The following is a 14,935-nucleotide window of genomic DNA, read 5'->3' on the forward strand; positions in this document are numbered from 1 at the left end:
TCACCTAAATCATATGCTGCTCCAAAGATTTAATGACTAATAAGGGATTTACAGTGATATGCTGGTTGATGCAGAGCCCTTTTGCCCTTTTAACACTATGATCCATGCAACTACGTTTAAACATTTCATTGATTTATCCGCTGCCAATTTATTCCAGTGCGAGTCAGTAATGTTCATATAGTTGATGCAAAGGCTCCTTCACGCTTGAGCTGCACCCTCACACACTCCTGTGATGGGGTATTGTCATAACTCCCCTGGCAGATGGCGTGGTGACCCAAGTTTTCTGAATGCAATAATTCGAGAATGAGGTGACATAATATTTTGAAATTCAAACTATAGTTGCAGCTACTAAAAATCTTGGAAGAGTTCTAACTTCAGTGACCTCGGTGTCAAGGTCAGAGGTCAAGTTTTCTGAGAATCTTTTTGAGTTTTGAAATTCATACTATAATTTCACCAACCAAAAGTTCAAATCTAAGTAACTTTGAATGTAATGTCAAGGTCAGAGGTCATATTTTTCAAAATCTTGTGAATCAGACCTGGAACATGTACATCTACTAGGAGGCTGATGGGTAGCACGAGTTTATTATCATTAACAGAGAGACAGATGATCATTTACAGTAAAATCAGCAGAACATCTGTGTATAGAGTACAAAATAAGCAATTCCACTGAGTAGGCAAATACATATCAATCTTAGTTTTTATGTCTAAACATGTTGATAAAATACAGGTCCTTGTAAGAAGGTTTAGCAGTAAAATATTAAAAAGCTCCATTAAAATGTTTTTTTAATGCAGACTATTAACGTCCAACACAATCCTTTGAAAGCACAAAGAACTAGTGCTTGCAAAGCACAATAGGACAATGATCTGTGTGCACAATCACACAGTAAACAAACCCCTTTCTTTAAGTAAACTGAGGAGTATTCACTCATATCCCTTGATGGCTTGCTGTTTCAGCTGGTGTTAATAGGTGTGGCGCGTTCTTGCTTGCTGGATTTTTATTTCTCTCTAACCTCCCTCTTTCTTTTAGAGTGAAGATTCTTAGTAACAGGACGACGAAGAGAGTCTGTCTAGGAAACCGGTGTCATTCACTTTGTATACAAATCTGTACAAAGGATCCTGATAAGGCTGTCCAACTCATCCCTAATAAATGGGATGATTATAGGATTGACACCACTGTCTCTTCTTTTTCGTCCTTTTTTCCTCTTTCTCTTCCTTTGAACTAGCCACCTAAAGAAAATAAAGGAGAAACTATTAACTTGTTATACATGTTAAACCATATTGGACCTTTTTAATAAGAGCAAATCATACCAAGCCTCTCCACTAGATCTGGATGATGGTTATTTAGGGCATCAAAGAAGGCTGCTTTGGCCTTCACCCCTCCTGAACGCAGTGTTCTTTGAAAGAGCACCCTCATTTTTTCCTGGCTTGTCGGTGTAGCTTCAATCTTTGAATAGGCTTCAGAATGGACCAGGTTTCCAAGCTCTTCTGCTATCGCCAGCACTTCAGAAACTTCTTGGATTAACTTTGCCCTGTTTTTATCAACAAACTTTGCTGATTGTAAATGAAGAAAAATAACAGCGTGTATTTAAATATCATTATAAAATTGTGAATGTGACTGTGAAATAATATATAATACACACCTTTTTCATTTTCAGTCAGATTTCTAGCAGAACTGCTAAAATTATTCTGTTGGCAAAAGAAAAGAAAATATATTTGGTCTCTACTCTTTAACTATATAATTACACAAACATCTGATTTGACTGTGAATCCTTTTGATTGTTTAGGCTGATTTTTTATGTTTTATCTTTTTAATTTAACACAGCTTTTGGTTTGCCTATTTTGTTTCTGAGGGATGTAAAAATTGGAAACATCCATCCTCTTTAGTACAACATTTATTACATGTATTTATACATAACAATGTTTACGTACAAATGTTTAAGTTGGTTTTGTTGTTCTCAAGTATCTTCTGATCAAAATGACACTTGATTAAATAAAGTCACCCTGAGAACTGAGAGGCAAAGGACAAAGTCCAAATAAAAAATACCTGCAATGGGATGTCCACAGTATCATTTGATGCTGGCGGTCCTGAAAAAGAAAAAAATATATATATATGTCTGATGTTTTTTGTTAATAAGAAAAAAATGTCTCCAAAAGTTGAATCTATTCATCTGGACGTAATGTGTATGAGAATAAACTAGGGCTGTCAGCATTAACGCGTTAAAAGGGATTTATCCGCATTAACGTGTTAACGCAGATTAACCCTAATCTGCGTTAAACCCTAGAATAAACATAAGTGACAAACCGGGAATCTCAGCAGTAAAACCAGATGGACTTGACATGTTGGAATGTTGATGACCAAGATGCATATTCTAGACCAGAGAGATAAACAGAACAAAAACAAGTCTGATAAAAGTCTTCACCATGAATTGCTATTATTATGCTATACTCTTTAAATACAACTGTACACTAATATCTATTTTTACAGTACATTGTGATTGTGAATCCTTGTGTCTAAGTGACATGTGGCAAAATGTGAAAATCAACTAATAAGATCATTCATTCTGTCTAATGATTCAACATGTAATTAAAATCATCAGGAAACACTTGACAAAGACTTGATTACATTTCTTTTACGCTTTGTGAGAGGCAAAGGACAAAGTCCAAACAACTACCTGCAATGGGATGTCCACAGTATCATTTGATGCTGGAGGTCCTGAAAAAGAAAAAACTAGATTTATACATCTGTCTGATGTTTTTTGTTAATAAGAAAGAAATGTGTATGAAAATCAACATAAGTGACAAACCATACTAAAGAATATACCTGCAATCTCAGCAGTAAAACCAGGTGGACTTGATGTGTTGGAATGTTGATGACCAAGTTGCATATTCTAGATCAAAGAGATAAACAGAATGCGAAGAAGTCTGATAAAAGTCTTCACCATGAATTGCTATTATTATGCTATACTCTTGAACTAAAACTGTACACTAATATCTATTTTTATGGTACATTGTGATTGTGAATCCTTCCTTCTTGTGTCCAAGTGACATGTGGCATAAAGTAAAAATCAACTAATAAGATCATTCATTCTCTCTAATGATGCAACATGTAATTAAAATGTTTAAGAAACACTTGAGAAAGACTTGATTACATTTCTTTTCACTTCATGAGAGGCAAATTTGTGAGTGCATATTAAATACCTGCATTTCAGTTCTTGCATCAACATTATCATTTGACTCTGATTGTCCTGAAAAAAGAGAAATATCTGTATGATGTTTATTGTTATTAAGAAAGGAACAAGTCTGAGAATAAAGTGACAAACCGTACCGAAGAATCTACCTGGCATCTCTTGATTAACACCGGGTGGACCACATGTGTCAGGATATTGATTACCATGTTGTGAATCCTAGGAAAGTAAACAGTACACAAAGAAGTCTGATAAAAGTGCTCCCTCTAAAATTGAAATTGTTGAGTACTTTATTAGTTCATTTTCTGAAATGATAAATTGAGTTGCACCAATTTTTTCTTGACTTGTCCGACTGCATCGTGAATCCCCGCCCTGTGCTTTGAGAACACATCCTTAGTGATTTCATCGCACTCTGAAACAAAACCATGGTCAATGTTTAAAAGGCATAATGTACGAAAAGTAGAGAGTTCATTCATTGTCACTGGTGTCGTGCACATATAAAAAATGGGCTGTTTAATACAGAGTGTTTAATACAGGTAGTTAACACATACCTCCAAAGTCTGGCCTCTTGGATGGCTCTCCATCCCAGCACCTCTCCATGAGGCCAACCAGCTCTTTCAGCCCTTCTGCCTTTGTCTGGTCTATTCCATCACAGGGAGGTCTGTCCCCCTTTGGGATCTTCAGTGCCAAAAGAGCTTGAGTAGCATCTGTGTGAAATACAACAAAGACTTTCATTAAAAAACACAAGCACAAACGAGAGAACGTATTTATGGAAGTGCCTCACGTTGTCTTGATAGTGTTTATATTAGCTGTAAAACATGAAATCTAAATGAAAACTTCTTTTTTAAAAAGTAGGGCAAATATTTGACCAATAAACTGGAAACTTATGAGGAAAAACAAACATACAAACAAAGACAAATTTATGGAAAATGATAAGTAACTGAAATCCATTTATTGTACCTGGAAAAGGCTTTTTTCCGCAAATAATAGACCACAGAAGAATACCATAGCTTTACAAGATAAAGAAATAGAAAGAATTAACACAATATGTTTAAGGTAAAATTTATAATCATACATAAATCCCCACAACTATTCTTTTAATGTTTACCTGTATATGTCAAATTTACGAACAGGCTTATATGATAGATCAAAAGACTCTGGAGGCATGTACTGATATGTGCCTCCTTTCACTGTGGACATTTCTTTGGAGCTCATCAGAACACTGGTGGAAACCCTGGACAGACCAAAATCTGCTAGCTGCAAAATAATCAAGGAAAAAAATAATATAAAATAACACAATTACATCAGTATAAACTAATGAGTTGAGTGGATAGCACTTTACCTTGGCATGAAGGTCATCATCCAGCAGTACATTGCTTGGCTTTAGGTCATGGTGCAAAATGTTCTTCTCATGGAGGAAGTTCATTCCTTGAGCGATTTCATAGGCCAAGCGGAAGGCCAGAGGCCAAGGTGGTGGACCTGACAAAGTCTCCAGCAGGGTCTGAACAGATCCTCTATCCATGAGCTCCATAACAATTCCCAACTGAATGTCCCGCCCTCCATTTGGTGGACATCCCCTATATATTCCATAAAGCCTCAGCACAGAACTGTGTAAGGAGACTCTGGCCATATGATTAGCCTCCTTACACAGTTCTGTGTCCCTAGTGTGGGAAGGAAAATGTAAAAAGCTTTAGGAAAGGACTATTTCATGTACTTGGAAGTATAAAAAAAAAATAGTTCTGTTCTAATTTTACCCAGCAGCATGTTGAAGTAGCTTAATGGCCACGTCACACCTCCACTTCTTGTGTCTAGTCTTGAAGACTTGACCAAATCCACCAGAGTCGATTAACTGCCAGTTCTCCAAGCTTTCGTTTCCAACTGATTCAATGTCAGGTCTCTGCAGTTCCATCACCTGCTGAACTCAGGTACAAAACCTTAAAACATAATAAAATGACACAGAGAAGAGAATAAACCCGACTTTTATAAGTATTTTTTACAACACCTTAGAAGTCTTTGTTGTTGCACTAACATGAAAGCAGCTGGAAGCAAGACACTGACACACATGTTCCACTTTCTAATAATGCTGGTGCACTTCTCACAACCGTTTTTTGCTGTTGTGGTATAATACTCTTGGACAAATTATGGTAACGCACTGTAGCCTTTTTTGCGGTATCCCACTGGCGACAGTGATGCAGTGAGATACCGTTATGTCGTAAATTACGTCAACAAAGTAACATTATACTGTGATTAAGAAATTGGCATACTACCGTTTATTCACGGTATGTCACTGTAAGCCCGCTGCAAAGTAATAAACTGCAATATATTTACCAGTAACTTACCGTTATCACGCATCATCAGTACCAAAAATATTCATCTCTGCTAGAGGATACCGTGTTCCTACAGGCGGTCATTTACTATTTAGCAGGTCTAATTTACCGGAATTTCAGGAAACAGTAACATACTGTAAGAGACTGGAGGGTTCACAAAAAAATTAAAAATGCATTATTTATTTATATATATATTTTTATATACAAATATATACACACAGAAATATACATATACATATACATATATATATATATATACACACACACACACACACACACACACACACATAATATAATTCATGTGCTTTACAGCACTTTTTATTTCAGGTCTGATTTTCCTCTGCAGAAATACACATTTCCGAAATCAAAAACTGAAAAGAACTGAAAAGATATTTTGATTGAGGAAGCACTTGTTTTTACTAAACCATTTAACCCATGTATTTTCTCAGATGGTTGTACAAACATAAACGATATTATGTCATATCCATATCATAACAGACAACATATGCTCAAGTGATGAGTTTTCTTAGTTCTATTTTGTAGGGTCTTGAACCTACATTGTGAAGTGCCTTGGCATTCATTTTGTTGGCACCATACAAATAAACTGAATTGAAATGAATGGAACATCAAGCCCCACACTTCTGCCTCTATATACACTTTGTCCAAAATACTGGCTCACACCACCAAATCAATGTACAAAACAGGGTCCACAAGGACATGGATGAGCATGTGTGATGTGAAGGAACTTGACTGACCTGCACTGAACCCTGACCTTGCTTTGTGGACTGAGTTCATTGATTTGCAGGGTGAGCCAATACGTGTGACAATAAAAGTGTAAGTAGCTGAAATAAATTTTAACAAACGGGTAAAAGAAGGACAAAAAATATCAAAACTGTTGCAAGATGGCGAAAGAGCTTGTCTTCATTGTTGTTCGCCTCGTGTAAATGTCCAGAAAGCATGGGCCATGGATCGTCTGTGGAGACACAGGTAACAACACATTGTTCACTTAAATTATACAAGAAATTCACTATAAATGACAACAACAGTTACCTAATTTGACGTTTTCCACTCAAATTCAGTAAGCCGCTGGAGGAAAGTTGCGACATGAGGGTTAATGTGAACAACCTTTCACTTCACAGTGGTCCCAGTCTTTCTGCTTGTCCCAACCTTGGAGGTACATTTTGTTCCCTCTTCAGGGTTTATCCTTACAAAAAACCTTAAAGCATGCCACAATAAATAGTAACATACAGTAACATTGAGTTGTGATGTGAAAAAAATGACCTACTTAGGGATAATTTATTCATCATCTATCACAGTTAGCTGACTGTTCAAACATACCTCTGAATTAGTTCTAATGTTGCACACGCTGGTTTTCCAGGTTCAATACATAGAATGAACCAAAGAAGACTGACATCGCATCAGCAAAGGTGTTCTCTTTGTCCAGCTCAACAATTACACGCCCCTCTGCACTCACCATCCAGCAGGTGGTGGTCATTAAACTTTGTCCTTAAATGTATAGAGGCAACATTGTCATTATGCAACACAAAATAATTTCAGTACTTCACTTTTTCACACTGTCTAGATAATCATAAAGCAAATAGCTACGTACAGTTAATTATTAATGGCCTTATGTAGTTAATATATTATAATTGTACATAATTGGGAATTATTCTGCACATTAAACACACCTAACAAAGAGTCAGCCCAACGAATTTACCAGAGTTCCATCAACTGTATGGTTATTTTGGAGTTTATAGTTTGTGCTGCTGTTAAACTTTACAGTATTGAATTCAGTATTTCTGCTGTTAGTGTAGCTAGACTACCATGTTGATCAGTAATATGTAATGTGAAATTTGATATTGTTACTTTGCTGGATTCACCGAGACACATGTCCAACAACCTTGGTTTATAAAGGAAATTACATAAATGTGAGCTAAATAAACGGAGACTGGATACCTGTCTCCACGAAAAGCTCCTGTGCCAAACAGAAATTGTAATATGGTCTAATCAGCTCTATTTCATAAATGACTTATTACCAAGCATAATCAGCCTTGGGGTGCTTGGCAGGTTGCTCTCTGCTACAAGGGACATCCTGGCAGATGTTTCCTGCCAGATAAAGGACCAAGACATTTTATGGAACGAAAAAAAAACAGGACAGCAAGCAACAGCGTTAAACCTAGAGCTGTATGAAAGAAGCTTACATCTGCTAAGACAAAGAGGGAGTCTTCATTTTCCTTGTAATACTTCATCATGAGAAGGATGGCTGCTGTGCCAACCTTGTTGTTGGTCAAAACTTCCTCACTTTCTATCTGCTGGAGAAGTGTCCTTATACCAAGGTTCCATTTGAGCTTCTGGCTGAAGAAATAGTTAATAATCCTTCTGCCTTTGGTTATGAGGGCCTGACTTAAGCGCTCACTGATATCGATACCTGTGAGTTTGTAAAAGTGGTTCGAAAGACCTTTCCGAGTAAACAAAAATGGCCACTGCTCCTGAATTTCAGCTACTGAAAGTGAGGGACAACTGTTAATAAGCTGCCGCTGAGAAATATATGTGAGGCACATGAAGTCATCCACATCAGGTCTCTCCACAGCTCCAGGTCCTTGTGAATTAAAAATTGTTAACAGGATGTCTTTCTTTTCCTCTAAAAAGCTGGCGTTTCCCCCTCAGGAAGTTCAACTGGCTGCCAATGAATACAACCATAGCTATCAACAAGGCATCTAACTTTTTTAGGTGAGGTTGCATTACTGTTCGAACTGCAGTCTTCCTCATTCCTGGTTCTCTTTGTTTGACGAAGTCTATGTGTTGTATTATCTCGATTAACATGTTCAACTCTAGATTTGATGCTTCTTAGTAGTGAATAATGTCCATAACCCAGTCTTTCTCCCTTTTCAGTAAAATCTGCAAATGTTTGAGGGTATCTGTTTACAATGATCTTAGCAACCTCTTCACAAGATGCACGTTTAGGGTTTCTGCAGAGAACTTGCATGGCCTCCACAACAATTCTAACCAAACTTCTCCTGTCCTCTGGATGAGCTCTGTCTCCTCTTGTGATTGCATGCGACAGTCGGAGTGGAAATCTTTCCCAAGGAATCTGTAAGTGTGGGACCAAAGAGCTTGAGTAATGGTTGTACATAGTGGTGGACGTGGAGGAGGAGGGGTGAGGTGGATGGCTTGATGTTTCAGCTGATGCAGCAGGGCAAAGCTCCAGAGTAATGGTGTCATTCAGGTTCTCTGGTCTGTTGCCATTCAAAAAAAAAAAGAAAGGTCATTGGAAAAGCTACTTTATATGGCTATTTCAACAAATATGTCCTCACTAAAAGATGAACCCTGCAATTAGGATTGAGTAGTAACAGAAAGGCAGGTTGGGGGACCTTGTCTGAAGATGAAAAGAATCAATCCCAGGACTGCAAAAGAACTACAAACTCAAGGTCTTGGATTGAAAAGTTGAAAAATACACTATATTTTACAGTTTGTCAAAATTTCCACCCTTAGTCCTACCACTACCAATGAAAGGTTAATGGTGTTAGATTCAGTGTCTACTTTTGTTTATGTTTTCCATGTTAATTAACTACCAGACAATGTGAGCCCCAAAAAGCTCTACAATATTATACTGTCAAAGTACATGTGTAGAATGGTGTGGTGGAGAAAAAAAAAGCTAATCAGTGACATATGAGTCTATGAGTGACCTTCAAATCATAGACTCAAGTCTATGAGTCTGTGAGTTGTACAGAACTTACACAAACCTCCTTTAAATGCAAGAAGTAGTTTACGTATTTGAATTGGTGAGAAAGGGTTTGAGATCTTCTGCCTCCACAAACAAAAGGTCACTTTTTTGTTGTACACCAATAATGTCCGTCAGATGTTCTACATTGCAGATTATTTTCTCTCTGTCTAGTGCCGGCAGGAGGCTTGTGAGTTCCTCTTCAATTTCCATCCCTGAAAGTGGGTAGTAGTGGGTAATAATCCATCAGACTGTCAGCATTTACACACACACCTCTTTCTGTTAACAAGTATCACAGCTATCTTCCCAAAAACCAAGCCATCATCAGTGTCATCTATAATGGAAACATAGCCTTTGACATACTTGGTACCTTTGTAGACAACTGCTGACACATCCAAAGTGGTCTGATTAGTGCAGCCTGCTTTTGCCACAGCTTCTTGAATGACAGCGTTGTAAAGATGATGATAAACTATAGGTGGAAACATTTGGCCCACTGAGAGGTAACTGATGTCGTTCAGTCAGAGTCTTGCATAAGTTGACAAAGTTATGCACTGTTCTTGTACATGCTTTGAAATACGAGTGCTTGCTCTCAAACCTAAGGGTCCACAAACGAATGAGTGGTCCAAAGTGAAGGATAAGCTCTGCATAATGTAACAAATAGTGTTTTGCTTTTAAAGCTTTGTCAGGAAACCTACTGTGTCTCAGATATATATAGTCCTCTATGAAAAAAGGTCTTGATTGATTTTGTCCACTTCTGGTTGTGGAATATGAAATGCAGATAGTTTGTGAGACAGTATTGCAAGAACATCGTGCATTGCACAGCTGCGAAGATCCTGAAATTCCCCTATGATGCTCTGTATAGTGCTGGTTGGCAAGGGCATTTTAGCCTGCATTTTTAAATTACACAAAGCAAACTGTCTTCTAATAGACTAACTGTGTCCTGTCCTTGTATTACTGCTGAACTGTCTACTTATGTTTTCGAGAAATATGGCTGGAAAATGATGTTCGGACACTGAAGTATTTAGAGCAATCTTCAAATGGACATAATACTTTTTTCCCATCTTTGATGTGAAATCTGAGATGGGCACAAAGAGTTGTAAAGTTTTGTGCAGCATACCCACATCCAGGAACTTGACAGCTGAGGTAACCAGTGAACTTATAGAACTTCTCCTCAGTGGTCTCCCTTCTTGTTCTGTGATTCCTAGGCATATGTGAATGAAAGGCAGAAAATGTTCTGAAAGTGGCAGGACAGTTCTCAGTTCCACAAGAAAACCTATAGTTACCTACATGTTTGCGGATTTTAACATGCAAACTGAACAATATAAATTTGCGTGCACAGAAGCCACAAAATTTACAAATACACATAGTTGTAAAAAGTTCAATGACCAATTACCTTTCCTAAATGAAATATGCAATGCAAAAAATAAAAAATAAGAGTATTGTCAATAGGGACCAATTCCCAGTTCTTACATGATCAAAATTATTCATAAAAGGTTTCAATAAACAGAAAATGTGTGCCGACAAAAAGCACAATAAAGACAAGTGAGCAGTGCACAAAAATGAAAAGATATTTGAGCTCGACGCTTAAACGGGTTTAGCCTGATTAAGTCAGCACCCCACACTGTACAGGTAGTACAAGCACACCTGAAAACAGTGACCAGCTAACAGCTTTAAGCATTTGGGCGCAACCTCGGTAGTTCACCGATTCACCTGTTGCAAACGTCCAAGTTTCTATCAAGTCTCATAAATTCATCGGCAACTATTAACTAACTAGTCTTTTGAGTCTCCACAGTCATAGCTATTGACATTTTGTCTTAGCATTTGAATGAAAATAACCTGGCAGGGTAGCTTAAAAGTCAAAAGAAACAGTAATAAGAACGCATTTCTGACTTCTCTCGAATAAGTGAAAAAACACTTACCTTCAGACTGATTAGCTGGTGTCAATCCAACTTTAATGTGTCCCATGTCAGTCCGTTTTAGGGAAAAAGTGTTAAGTTTAGATTTTCCATTTACTTTTGAGATCCTCCCTCATGGATGAGAAATTTGGAGTCTAGCAGAGTTGTCACGAATAGCATACAATCTTCAGATATAATCCAATCAACCGTGCATTTAACCTGACTGAACTCCGTCCAGTTACCTCTGACTACTTCTAAATTGCACATGTTAACGGTCTGTAAATTGTCTCTGTTGTTCTTCCACCATCTCATCATCACTCTGTGCTGCAGCGAACTGGATCTGTGGCACAGAATAGATGATGGTCATGTTGTTCTCCTGCTTTGCAGCTTTGTTTGAGTCTGAATTGCGTCTTAAACGTGCAAAACTAAGAAAAGCAGATCAGTAGTTTCCTCTTGTTGTTATTTAATGGTGGTTGGCAACCAGCGAAAGGCGCATTAACCGCCTCGATCAATATTTTCTATCCCCCATTGTTGTTTTGAAAGTGAATACCCGACGGGTGTGTCATACGTTGTACGTCAGGTGAAGGTGTTTTGTCGGCTATTGAGATGTGTAGCAAGTGCTACACACACCTGTCGTATAAAAACGCTTTAAAAACGTAACAATCGTTTTAAAAACACAACTCAACGCGCTAAACATGAACAAACATAAACACCCGTGTTACATTATCATTTATTTCCAGGACATCTCTTTTGAACCAAGACAAAGTGGTGCTACAAAAGAATTATTTCTTTAGGAGAGTGCATTTAATAGCAGTCTGGCCTGCCACAAAATGCACCGCTAAAAATACAGTTTCTGCTTGTCCCAGAATTTATTAATTTTGAGAGTGAAGTTGTAGGACTGATGCTGGTTAGTGGTGTAGGTTTCATGGATGTGACACCTGAACTTGTGTAAAATGACCACCAGAGCATATTCCGAGACTTTTGGTTAGTTCACTGTAGTTAGGCAGAGGTGTCTTAAAAAGTACCACCTTATACAAAACAAATGAAGTTCCAGTATAAGAAAGAATAAGAAGAGAAAAAAGCAACACCCTGCTAAATGAAGTCATTTTTAAACATTACTCTAAATGTAACAATTAGTCTTTGTTGCTAGCCATACAAAAAATAAGTATACTTTAAGTTCATATCATGAAGTATACTTCAAGTATACATTACAAGTATACAAGTATACATTACCCAGTACGTATACTACTAATGCTTCTTGAGAGTATATTGGCCCCCGTTTTAGTACATAAAAGTATACTTGAAATTAACTTGATGTACTTTTTGTTCACCATAAATGTACTAGTATTGTGTTGTCCTTTCCAGTCTATAAGAGTACTTAAAATATACTCTACTCTAACACAATACTAACCTTGCAAGTATACTATTAATTTACTTTTTAGTTTATATTTGAGATACTTCTGATTGAAACAGTAATTAAAGTGCAGTTGAAACTTATTTTTCACATGTAACAAATCCCTTCATTCCTCAGACAGTCAGATAACAGTTCCAACTATCAGAAGGCTTCCTTTGCAGAGTAGTTCTCTGCAAAGGAAGCCTCATAGCTACCAGAGAAGTACCAGAACTATATTGTAAACAGGTGAGAAAGTGATTTGAGAGTTGAGGTTTATTAGCTACTGACCCTTTTCACTCACGGTTTTTTTAATTAATGATTTACCCCACTTACTCTATTCAAAAGGTAAAAGACATTACACAAGAATTTTTGACAGATTCTTTTCAAGTAAACTACATACTACATAGTATACTACTAGCACTACTATACTACAAGTATAGACTAATAGACTACTTATACTTTTCTGTATACTTCTAACTGTACTTAAAGTATGCTTAAATGTAATTTGGTCTAAAAAATCAAGAAAATACATACAAAGTAAACTAAAGGTATACTTGCTTGTTTTCTAGTTTTTAAAGTATACTTATAATATACTTGAATATTCTTTTTTGTAAGAGTGAGACTGGTTGTTTGTTGCTGCAACTTACTCCTTAAGTTAAAAATGATGCTGTATATTGTAGTTTATATGTTATACTACTCTCACAATGAATTGCATTTTATAGTAATACACTCTGAATGAGGATTTAGGTAATTACTCTTAGATCTACAGTAGAAAAGAACAGAAATCCAGATGGTGTAATAGTATAATCTCAGTAACATCACCAATTCTTACATTTGCTGTATTTTACAGCTGTTTCCATGAGTACAGAGAGTTACCATAAAAATAATGTAATCTCATGGAATTTTCTCACAATGACATGCAAATTACAGTACTAAACTGCTAACATCCTTTAGAGTTTTTTACTGTTGATTCTGCAGTACTAAGCTATGGAAATTACTGCTAACAGTGTACACTCAGTTCTTCCAAACCTTTCATTCATTTTTCAAAATGACTTTTTTTTCCCGTAAATACTCAAAAAAGACTAAATTAATTGTGTTAACTGTGTAAACCAAGTTGGTAACAATGTTTAAATATTTAATCAAGATACGAGAGGTATCTAGAAGTATAATCCTCATCTCTTCAAGTTTTCTGCATCTTGTCACTTACTTTCAATGTCTAAATGTAGCGTTTAAAGCACACTGTAAATGTAAAAGAAAATAACAATTGCCAAAAAGCACAAAACTAAAGTGTGTAAATAGACTGTTAGTACAAAAAAAGATGTACTCTACAGACAATAACGGTGATAATCACTAGGAAGAAGAAGCGGGTCGCCGGGGGGGGGGGGGGGGGGGCTGCTTCTACCCACGGCATTCCTCTGTGTGTTCCTCTTCCTACTTCACTGACAGACCGCTGTCTCCTCCACAAATTGTTTTAATTCCGTTCCGCTTTATCTTTTACAGTTCCCATTTACATCGTTGATAATTAGTGTGTCTATTCCGCATATGACGACAGTGAAATCATGTTAGCAAATTCTGACCACAAAAACAAACACAACCAAAACTTGTTCCAACTTTTAAACTGTAGGGACTCGTTTTCCCAAATGTCCTAACACGTTTGAAAAAAAAATGCTTGGAAGGAAATGACCAAAAATATTAATGAGCAATGGGAAATGCTCTTCCTGTTGTGAACAAGTTAAAAAAAAATGTTCTGAAAGACTTTTCGTTGCAAACTGGAGCTGTCGTTTGATTTGGAGTTAAAGCATCTGTGAGGAAAGAGGATAAAAAGTAAAACGCTGGCTGCTACTCACATCAAACTGTTCCACATGCAGATCCAAGAGGTACTCCAAACCAAAGCCGTGGTAAAAGTAAAAAAAATACAGACGTTCCGACTTTCATTTTCATATCCTGACACGCCCCGAACTGTAGTGAAGGGGCGGGGCTTACACTAAACGTAACGAGCGAGTATTGACAATATTACTGGCATGAACAGTGGTTTATGATTTATTTGAAAGATAATATTTTGCTGAGAAAATGGTTTCTTTCGACAAAAAAGCAAAACAAAACAAAAAAGCATGAACGTCTTTACACAAAAAGAAATCATGACCTTGCTTCAAACCACCGCTATAAAAAGTGTTTAAGTATTAGAGTATTAAAGTTTCCATCATTACAAACTTTCCTTTGCTGGCATTGAATCCAAACGGGAACTGCCTAAGCTTTCGGTTCCTATTTTAATTGTTGCATACCAAGTAGTCCAAAGATACCCTCTTTTTTCCCAGTGTGTTTTCTAAAAGAGCAGAAGTGTGAAAATGCAAAGTATCAGAGATTCCAAATATGGCAAGAATCGATCATTTCTCTGACCGAGCATTTGAGGTGCT

The 14,935-nt window shown here is 37.0% G+C and overlaps 1 protein-coding gene and 1 pseudogene across 5 annotated transcripts; both read right to left on the reverse strand.

Moving 5' to 3' along the window:
- Positions 1 to 563: 563 nt before the first annotated feature.
- LOC109194160 (receptor-interacting serine/threonine-protein kinase 3) lies at positions 564 to 14,485 on the reverse strand. Of its 5 annotated transcripts, none has more exons than XM_005470853.4 (16): positions 14,369 to 14,485; positions 4,940 to 5,119; positions 4,528 to 4,846; positions 4,294 to 4,442; positions 4,146 to 4,195; positions 3,737 to 3,892; positions 3,515 to 3,597; positions 3,338 to 3,404; positions 3,199 to 3,245; positions 2,822 to 2,888; positions 2,673 to 2,713; positions 2,303 to 2,369; positions 2,045 to 2,085; positions 1,641 to 1,686; positions 1,309 to 1,551; positions 564 to 1,227 (listed from the first exon to the last, which is right to left on the reverse strand). In XM_005470853.4, the coding sequence occupies exons 2-16, from the start codon at positions 5,092 to 5,094 to the stop codon at positions 1,220 to 1,222; spliced, it is 1,539 nt and encodes a 512-aa protein (XP_005470910.1). In that variant the 5' UTR covers positions 5,095 to 5,119; positions 14,369 to 14,485; the 3' UTR covers positions 564 to 1,219. The 5 variants fall into 5 exon arrangements, with proteins under 5 accessions (XP_005470910.1, XP_005470909.1, XP_003440615.2 ...); XM_005470852.4 differs by having other exon boundaries at positions 3,326 to 3,404; XM_003440567.5 differs by lacking the exons at positions 2,673 to 2,713; positions 2,822 to 2,888.
- On the reverse strand, positions 5,783 to 10,340 carry LOC100703141 (uncharacterized; annotated as a pseudogene).
- Positions 14,486 to 14,935: the final 450 nt, after the last annotated feature.

This window comes from Oreochromis niloticus, linkage group LG7 (assembly GCF_001858045.2).
Source record: "Oreochromis niloticus isolate F11D_XX linkage group LG7, O_niloticus_UMD_NMBU, whole genome shotgun sequence".
Taxonomy (NCBI): Eukaryota; Metazoa; Chordata; class Actinopteri; order Cichliformes; family Cichlidae; genus Oreochromis; species Oreochromis niloticus.